The sequence below is a fragment of the Pan troglodytes genome, chromosome 22 (genome assembly GCF_028858775.2).
Source record: "Pan troglodytes isolate AG18354 chromosome 22, NHGRI_mPanTro3-v2.0_pri, whole genome shotgun sequence".
NCBI classification, from domain to species: domain Eukaryota; kingdom Metazoa; phylum Chordata; class Mammalia; order Primates; family Hominidae; genus Pan; species Pan troglodytes.
The window spans coordinates 41939709-41949895 of record NC_072420.2 but is presented as its reverse complement, the minus strand read 5'-3'; the positions used below and the strand labels follow the sequence as shown (position 1 = coordinate 41949895).

The 10187-nt window shown below is 40.2% G+C and overlaps 1 protein-coding gene across 3 annotated transcripts in view; it reads right to left on the bottom strand.

The window, feature by feature from the left end:
* Positions 1 to 319: 319 nt before the first annotated feature.
* BACE2 (beta-secretase 2) overlaps positions 320 to 10187 on the bottom strand; it is a 109130-nt gene continuing 99262 nt past the window's right edge. For all 3 annotated transcript variants that reach the window (XM_001171642.7, XM_024352386.3, XM_024352385.3), the window contains one exon: positions 320 to 1542. In XM_001171642.7, the coding sequence (XP_001171642.1) occupies positions 1289 to 1542 (254 nt within the window). In that variant the 3' untranslated portion in view covers positions 320 to 1288. The remainder of the gene's footprint in view (positions 1543 to 10187) is intronic.

The following is a 10187-nucleotide window of genomic DNA, read 5'->3' as shown; positions in this document are numbered from 1 at the left end:
AAGGCTACCACTGCACACCTGTTACCAAAGATTAAACACCCCCAAAGGAAGAAGCACAGAGGTCAACTGCTAAACAATTTAAGCTGATTGGATGGGTATGCTTGAGGCTAACCAGTTCTGCAAAGGGAAACACACGGTTTCGAAGCACGGGAATAAGTAGACGTTACCTTGTGTCTTCTGCACATCTTGCATCTTCCTTCCCTGACAGCTGGTCAGAAATAGGGGCATCAGGCCATTTCCCTGTTTCCCAACAGGGTAATAGCCAACCTACTTCCAGAGAAGATTTGGAAAAAGAGACAACTAAGCTAGTGAAATAGAATAGTTTTTTCTCATCAAAACATGATTTATTAATTTTAAGCAAGAGTAAGCATATGTCATAGTGGCCAGCTTGGGGATAGAACTCTTCCTGCTCGATGCACAGTTCAGCACCTGTTGGGTCTTGGCTGTTGGGATGATAATTCTTTTGGGTGAGGGGAACAGCCGTGGTCAAGGCTGCCTGCACCCCCACCCAGGCACAGGACCCTGGGCAAAGTCTCAAAAGAGGTAGTGTTTTTACTTTCGCACCAACAATACAACATAAGTATTGGGTACAAAAGAGGAGATTTCCTTCCCCTCTACCTCAACGGGCAAAAGGCCTTCCATCTTCAGAAGAGGCTTGTGAGGACCATCGGTTGATGACCTCCTAGTGAATTCTGGCTCCCATTCAGAGCACAGAGAAACCCACAAAAGGGGCCTGTGGCTCTGGTTCCAGGTCTCAAGGGTACAGCTTGGTTACAGCCCCAGGCCCCAGGCTGATTCTCCTGCCATCATACTGCAAGCCTTCTTGTACCACTTTGACCCAGGTTGAGGTCTGGCGGAAAATAACCTCAAAGGCGATTAATACAAAAAGCTTCCTGTAAGCTAAGAGGGGTTATCAACTATATGTACTTATTTTTCCAGAGATTGAAGAGAGAAGAGAACGAGCCAAGGCTTGGTTTTGTTTTGTGTTGGTGGCACATGTAGACACTTTGGCATAACGAACCCCATAGAGCCTGCAGCCCAATCCACTCTGTTTTGGTTTAGAATGAAGTTTTTTTTTTTAATTATTTTTCTTGGAAGTAGGGAGGATTTGAAAGCTTGAAAATCAAGAATCAAAAGACAGTGAATCTAGAAGGCATCTGGGAGCAGAACAGAGATTGAAGACGGGTAGGCACAGGAGAAAGCGCCGCCGTCGATCCCGGCTGCTGCCCTGGAAATGTGATTTTCTTAATAGCTGAGTTCATGGTTGCTTGAGGTCAGGCCTGGCTATTCATTTCCAGCGATGTCTGACCAGAGAGGACTCATCATTGACGACCTCAGGGTCACGGGGGCGACGCTGACACCGGAACGGCAGCAGCAGCAGGACGATTAAGACAAGGAGGATGGCTCCACAGACGCTCATGAGCGCATAGGACACAATCCACAAAATGGGCTCGCTCAAAGACTGAGCGGGGACACAGTTGCTGGCTACATCCTCTGTTGAGAAAGGCCCGGAAATTTCAGACACTGCAGCACCTGCAATTTCTGGGGAGACAGAAAGGGAAAATCCACAGCTGTGAAATGAGCAGTCCACCTCTCACATTGGACACAGACAGAACCCCTTGGTTCATTAAACCACAGTTAAAGTCCAGTGAGGTCCCAGTGGCTTAGACAGCTCAGGAAGCACTGAGTGGGGTCACGGCTCAGCGTGCCGTTGGGGGTCCAGTCCCTGCAAACTGGAATGACGGCATGTTTTAAGGTGTGTGGGTACTGAGCCTAGGTGTGGAGGGGAACTGCAGCAGGGCACATATGGAAGCACCCTGTGCTTCATGGAAGGCCAGCGACACTGCAGTACTACACAGGTGAGAGTGCAGGTCAGCGCCTGGTCATAACAGCTGTGTGGGTTGTGCTTCCTCAGTGGAGATGAAAAAAGAGGAGAAAGAGAAGGAGAATTTACCGCAGAAAGCTCAGTTGGACCTGCCTATGTCATGGGGAATTTTCCCTGGTGGAGTCAACCTGAGTTCACTCTCTACCATGGATTCTACAACAGATAGGGACCTCATATCAGCCTGACTCATAGTCTTAGTGGGTTGTGAGACCTCCCGGGGTCAGGCTGGCTTGAGAGACCCTCCCTGCCCCACTCTTATCCTAGGTCTCATCAACAGCCAGGAGCAGTAAGTGAATGCAACACCTAATTCATGACATCACTGGTGACAAAAGAGAAACAGTTAAAATTCACCCGGTGACTTCTGCTAGAGACTCTTGAATAACTTCAAAGCAAGAAGGAAGTTGAGATGATTTCTTAAAGCCAGTTTGTGGATTATCCGTAGACTTCCTTTGCCTACACTAGGCTTCTCTGCCCCTTTCAGGAATATGGGATCTTAAGCTTTACTTGCAATACGGAAAAGAAATAGGCCTCATTGCCCATTTTTCCTATATTTAATCACAGAAATGAATATTTTGGCACCAGAAAATAACACTGCTAAGAATTTGATTTTTCTATAACTAAAGCCTCAAGATCTTCAGAGCTACCAAATAATACCCTTTTTGATTGAGGAAAGAAAAAGTCAAAATAACAATGGGATAATGACCTGAAAAGAATGGTTTTAAAATCAGAGGAAAACAGGCTTGATTACTTTGCAAAGTGACTGCATTTTCTTGCTAATGTGGATTCTGTCATGATATGGCTTTCCTAAGTGCACTGAAAAAGAAAGGCAATGAACAAGAGCCTGCCAACACCGAGAACAGAGGGATGCACCCTGCAGTCAATCTACACTCCCATTTCCTGGTTTGTAGATAATGATCTTCTTGCTGTGTCTTTACATGGTGGAAGAGACAAGGGAGCTCTCTTGGACCGTCTTTAATAATGGGCAGTAATTCCATTTACAAAGAAAAGCTCTGCCCTCATGACCTAATCACCTTCCTCCCTACTCCAAATATCATCACCTTGGAGATTAGGTTTCTGTTGCGGGAAGTCAGGGACCCCGAACAGAGGGACTGGCCGAAGCCATGGCAGAAGAACATAAATTGTGAAGATTTCACGGACATTTATTAGTTCCTTAAATTAATACTTTTATAATTTCTTACGCCTGTCTTTACTGCAATCTCTGAACATAAATTGTGAAGATTTCATGGACATTTATCACTTCCCCAATCAATACTCTTGTGATTTCCTATGCTGTCTTTACTTTAATCTCTTAATCCCATCATCTTCGTAAGCTGAGAATGTATGCCACCTCAGGACCCTGTGATGATTGCGTTAACTGCACAAATTGTTTAAACAATATGAAATCTGGGCACCTTGAGAAAAGAACAGGCTAACAGCAATGTTCAGGGAACAAAGGAGATAACCATTAGGTCTGGCTGCCTGAGAGCCGGGCGGAATAGAGCCATATTTCTCTTCTTTCAAAAGCAAATAGGAGAAATATCGCTGAATTCTTTTTCTCAGCAAGGAACAGCCCTGAGAAAAAGAATGTGTTCCTAGGGGTAGGTCCCTGAAATGGCCACTCTGGGAATGTCTGTCTTTTACAGTTGCAGATAAGGGATGAAATAAGCCCCGGTTTCCCATAGCGCTCCCAGGCCTATCAGGACAAGGAAATTTCCGCCTAATAAATTTTGGTCAGACCAGTTGTCTGCTCTCAAACCCTGTCTCCTGATAAGATGTTATCAATGACAATGCGTGCCCAAAGCTTCATTAGCAATTTTAATTTCGCCCTGGTCCTATGATCTTGCCCTGCCTCCATTTGCCTTGTAATATTTTATTACCTTGTGAAGTATGTGATCTCTGTGACCCACACCCTATTTGTACACTCCCTCCCCTTTGAAAATCACTAATAAAAACTTGCTGGTTTTGCAGCTCAGGGGGCATCACAAACCTGCCGACATGTGATGTCTTCCCTGGACACCCAGCTTTAAAATTTCTCTCTTTTGTACTCTTTCCCTTTATTTCTCAGACCGGCTGACACTTAAGGAAATAGAAAAGAACCTACGTGAAATAACGTTGAATTATCGGGAGCAGGTTCCCCCGATAGGTTTCAACATAAGAATTTTGGCAGGACATAAACATTTATTCTATAGCACTAATTATGCAAAGAAGCAGGAAAACACAGTTCATAATAGGGAGAAAAATCAATCAATTGGAACTTAGTAAGAAATGGCACAGATGATAGAATTAGCAGGCAGGATATCAAGATATTATAACTGTATTCTACTCAGGATGCCAGAGAAAATGTTAAACATGTTAAATAGAGACACGGAAGATATTAAAGATCTAAATCAAATTTTAGTGATAAAAATTATAATATGTGAGATGAAAAATATACTGGATGGTTGTAAGAGCAGATTATACACTGAGAAAAACAGACTAATGAATTTTAAAAAAACCAAAACAATAGAAATGAAGCACAGAGAAAAAAACTGAAAAAAAAGAGAGAGAGAGAACATCAGTAAACTGTGGACAACATCAAGCTGCTAAATCATGTAATCAGAGTACTCAAAAGGAAGAAGGGATTGTGAGGCAAAAAATATTTGAAAAAACCAAAAATTTTCCAAATTTTATGAAACTATAAACCCACAGACACAAGAAGCCCAAAGGACCCCAAACACAAGAAACATGACAGATTATAATAGCACACTGCTGAAAACCAGTGATAAAGAGAAAATTTCCTAAAAGCAAGGAGAGAGAAAAAAGAAATATTATGTACAAATGAATAATAATAAGGATTATAGATGATTTCATGTTGGAAGCAATGCAAACTAGAAGACAATAGAGTAACATCTTTAAAGTACTGGGGGGGTAGAAGAAGCCCTGTCAACCGAGAACTCTATACCCAGCAAAAATATCTTAAAAATGAAGAAGAAATAAAAATGTTTTCAGTCATACACAAGCTGAGAGAACTCATCACAGATTTTCGCTACAGAAAGTTCTTCAAGCAGAAGAAAAAGGACATCAGAAGGAAACTTGAATCTACACAAAAGAATGATGAACACCAGAAGCGGGAACTATATAGTAGTTATAAAATCTTTACTTTTAATTTTAAATATTTACAAAGATAATCAATTAAAGCAAAAATTATAACAATGTGCTGGGTGGCTTATAATATAGGCATAGATAAAACGGATGACAATAGCACAAAGGACCAAAGGCAAGAAATGGAAGTCTATTGTTGTAAGGCTCTTAGACTATATGAAGTGGTAGACTGTGGTCAGTTAAAAAATTTACACTACATATCCTAAAGCAACCACTAAAATTTCACAATATAGAGTTATAGCTAATAAACTAGCCAAGGAGATATAAAGAAATAGAAAATAATCCAAAAGAAGGCAGCAAAAAAGGAAAAAAGGGAAAAAATGTAACAAATGAGACAAAAAGAAAAATAGTTTTCTTTGTTGTGTTACTGGTTAAACACAGACATATCAATCATACATTAAATATAAATAGTCTAAACCAGCATTTGGCAAACTTTTTCCGTAAAGGGCCAGATAGTAAATATGTTAAGCTTTTTAGGTTAGCTTCTTTCTGATTTTTTCAACCCTTTAAAAATGTAAAAACTATTCTTACCTCACAGGCCATACAGAAATAAGCTACATGCTGGATTCAGCCTATAGACTGTTGTTTGTGGATCTCTGGCCTAAACATCACAACTAAAAAACAGAGTAAATTAGATAAAAAGCAAGATCCAAGTATATTCTTCCTACAGGAAACTCGCTTTTAAAATAAAGACTCAAAATGTTAAAACTAAACAGATGGAAAAAAACTATCATATTAATGTTTATCAAAAGAAATCCAGAGTGGCTATATTATTAGACAGAATAGATACAGATCAAAAAAATTACTAGAAGTAAATATAGTAGTTTCATAACGATAAACTGTTTCCTTCATAAATAGGACATAAAAATCCTAATGTTTTTGTACCTAATAACAGTGTTTCAAAATACATAAAACAAGACTGATGAAAATGCAAAGAGAAATAGACAAATCCACAAATATAGTCAGAAATTCCAATATCCCTTTCTCAATAATAGAGCAAGTAGACAGAAAATAAGTTGTGATATAGAATACCTAAACAACACTATCAACTAACTTGATCTAACTATTATAAACTAATCCACCCATAATAGCAGAATATACATTGTTTTCAAGAGCACAAGAAATATTTACTGTGATAGACTATATTCTGGACGATGAAACAAGTTTCAATAAATTTCAAAAGATTCAATTCATAAAAACTATATTCCCTGCCCACACTGAGGTTAAATTAGAATAACAGAAAGCTTCTGGAAAAATCCCTAATTATTTGGAAACTAAACAACACATTTGTGGCCAGGTATGGTGGTGGCTCATGCCTATAATCCCAGCACTTTAGGCGACTGTAGTAGGAGGATCACTTGAGGCCAGGAGATGGAGGCTGCAATGAACTATGCTCACACTACTGTACTCTAGTCTGGTGACAGAGCAAGACCCCATCTCCATTATATATATATAAAATCTTTGTGTCCTGGGGTTAGGCGAAAAATTCCTTAGCTATAGTACCCAAAAGCACAATTTGTAAAAGGAAAAAAAATGGATTTTATCAAAATTAAGTAAGAACTTCTCCTCTTTAATAGAAAATATTAACAGACTAAAAAGACTTGGCAAAAATATTTGCAAGCCAAATTTCTGATAAAGGACTTGTATTCTTCATATATAAATAACTCTGAGGACTCAATGAGAAAACAAACAACCCTATACAAAAATGGGCAAGAACATTTGAAAAGACATTTCATTTAAAAAGATGCATGAATGGCAAAAAAGCACATGAAAAGCTATTCAGGATTATTAGTCATTAGGGAAATGCAAATTAAAACCACAATGAGACCGCTAAATATTAATACCTATTAAAATGAAAATACTGACCATACCAAATGTTGGTGAGGGTGTTTAACAACTGGAACTTTCATACACTGTTGGCAGGAATGTGACATGATACAGCCAACTTTGAAAATGAGTTTGGCAGCTTTTTAAGAAGTGAAACATACATGTTATGTAACTCAACGATTCTACTCCTAGGTGTTTATCCAGGAGAAATAAAAAACAATATATATGTCCAAGGACTTGCATGCTATTGTTGATTGCAGCTTTATTTATAATTGCCAAAAAACCCAAAACTTGGCAACAATCCAAAAGTTCATCAACAGGTGTATGGGGATAAAGAAACTATAATGCCTAATTGATCTGCAATAAAAATGAACTTTTGAACATGAAACATTATAGATGAACCTCAAAATAATTTTATTGTGTGAAAGCAGTCAGACAAAATGGAATACATACTGTATGATTTCATTTATATAAAATTCTAACAAATACAAACTAGTCTACAGTGACAGAAGGCAGGTCAGTGGGTTTCCTGGGAATGGCACGGGGTCCACAGGACCTGGGAGGCAGGGAAAACAGCTCAATGCATATGATCACTACCTTGTTTGTGGTGATGGTTTCAAGGTGTGCACACATATAACACTTATCAAACTGTATCCTTTCAACATGAACTGTTTATTTTACACCAATTATATCCCAACAAAGCTGTTTCAAAAAGTCAAAAGAATAAGATAGTCAAAGCATGTCAAAGAATAGCACATCTGTTATAATCTCATTGAGATTAGAAAAGAAAAACCGAGGCCGGGCTCGGTGGCTCATGCCTGTAATCCCAGCACTTTGGGAGGCCGAGGCAGGTAGATCACCTGAGGTCAGGAGTTCAAGACCAGCTTGACCAACATGGAGAAACCCCATCTCTACTAAAAATACAAAATTAGCCAGGCGTGGTGGCACACGCCTGTAATCCCAGCTACTCGGGAGGCTGAGGCAGGAGAATCCCTTGAAGCCGGGAGGCAGAGATTGCAGTAAACTGAGATCACGCCATTGCAATCAAGCCTGGGCAAAAAGAGCAAAGCTCCGTCTCAAAAAAAAAAAAAAAAGAAAAGAGAAGAGAAGAGAAGAAAAAAGAAAAAACAAACCAACCTCAGTCACGCTGACTACATGGACATTGATTTAGTACTGTTCTTCCAGTTGAATGCCTGAGTTCATACCCATTTTTTCATATGTGCTGTGTATAATAAAAATGCAAAAAAACCCAATAAAATTAATTTTCTTCAATGTAGATGTATTACTTTTTATTTTTTTGAGATAGGGCCTGGGTATGTTGCCCAAGCTGGAATGCAGCGGCTATTTATAGGCATGATAGTAGCACACTGCAGCCTCAAACTCCTGAGCTCAAGCCATCCTCCCACCACCTCAGCCTCCCGAGTAGACATGTATCACTTTTATAATTAAAAGAGTCATGGATTTTGTTTTTAAGTTTTTGAAAAACAGCGCCAGTTTAAGATGGTCAGACATAAAGCATTATCTGGGTACAACTGTATTCTCATATTTGCTAACTAGCTGCTCAGGATTAGACGAAAGCTGATTTAAAATTCCTTCTGGGGGCTTTTTCCCGGAATGCCATTCACTGCACGGTCTCTGCATTTATTACTTACGCTACTAATTCTATGGTTTTAAAGCAGATTCTAATGTTTTATACTGGATTGATTTATGAGAGGCCATTGTATGCAGTGGGTGAGAGCATGAACCTGGGGCCAGACTTCTGGGGTTCCAATCCTAGCTCCCACATACAAGCTGTGTGATCTGGGCCAAGTTACTTAACTTCTTTGCCCTCCAGTTTTGTCATCTATAAAATGAAGGTAATAACAGCCCCTACCAGTCAGTCTTGTAAGAACAATCAAGTTAATAGATGTTAAGCACTTAGTACAGTCCTGGGCTAAGATCGGTGCTACCTAAGTGTCCACTGTTACTAAACTGTTATTTTTAACTCTTTCATCAATGTCTTGAGTTACAATTTTAATTGTGTATTTTCTCTGAAAGGTCAGGATCTGGTTGATAATGAGTGCCTGTGGAAGATCTATAATTTTACCAAGGATAAAAATTATAATGGTCAGGTCTTTTTCCCTATAGCATACAAAATAATGAGAACTGTCCCGCCACACTGATTATCTGGTACTGAGATGCTTTCTGAGTAGGCATGGTTTACTTAGAAGAACATTCTGGAGTTTCAGGATAGGGGTTCTGGACCCAGAGCCAGATTTTTTTTCTGCAACCATGTGAAAGCTACAGAAAATCTGGGGCCCTCAGTGTTCTCTTCTGTAAAATGAGAAACAGAGCAGCCTGATCTACACCTTTGGGGTCCCCTGGCTTTGGTATCTTTTGATTATAGTCTAAGTAGATGGCAGAGGAGTATCTCTGAAACTCTGCCCTTAACAGCTAACTTTGCTATTTTTAAACATGAGCATGTACCAGATGATCCACTTTCAACCTGCAGCAAGAAAAATTCACAGTCAAATGGCTGCCATAATCCATCATGTGCCTCAAGTTGTACAAGCTGAGATCTATACAGCTCTTGGGTGCTAAATGTCTCAATCTATAAAAAGAGATGGGTGGTATTTCATAAGCTTTGGATACATTAAAATAACAGAGAGTTGTCAATTTTAACACTCTATTATTTTCGTAGCCGTAGGACACTTGGCCCAGCAACACAGAGGCGGTTGAAAGTGCTCCAGTCCCTAGTATCCGTGTCAGATATGAGACGCTGGCCCGAGCCATAACACACCCTGACCTCCAGCCAATCTGACTGCAGTAATGATTCTCAGCAGGGGTGGGAGTGGGCTGAGGAGAGGCAGGGGAAGCATAAGAGAAGCATCTGGGGAACTTTTTCCAAAATACCCATCACCTTCCCACCCACCGCCATCCTGCTGTGCCTTGGCTGGAAAAGGGCGTGAGGATGTTGACCAGGTGTATTTTGAAAAAGTGTCCCAGGAGATTCTAATCAAGGAGCTCCCACTCACTGCTCCCCCCACCCCAACCCTTAGGCTAAGTGTCATCGGACAAACACAAATGACCATGAACACACACACACACACACACACACACACACACACACAAACACTGTGAGAGAAGGGCAGCTTCCAAAGATGTGGGGTCCTCAAACAGTGACTGGTGTGAAGGTAGAACCTCTTCCTGCTGCAACAAAGAGGAATGAGGATAAAATATAACTTTTTAACTCTATAGCTGAGTCCAGAAGTAAGAGACATTCCTCAACCAGAAATGGGCCCTAAGGCTGGGGTTCCCATGACCAGGAGGGGTGAGAGACTTGACCCTGGGCACC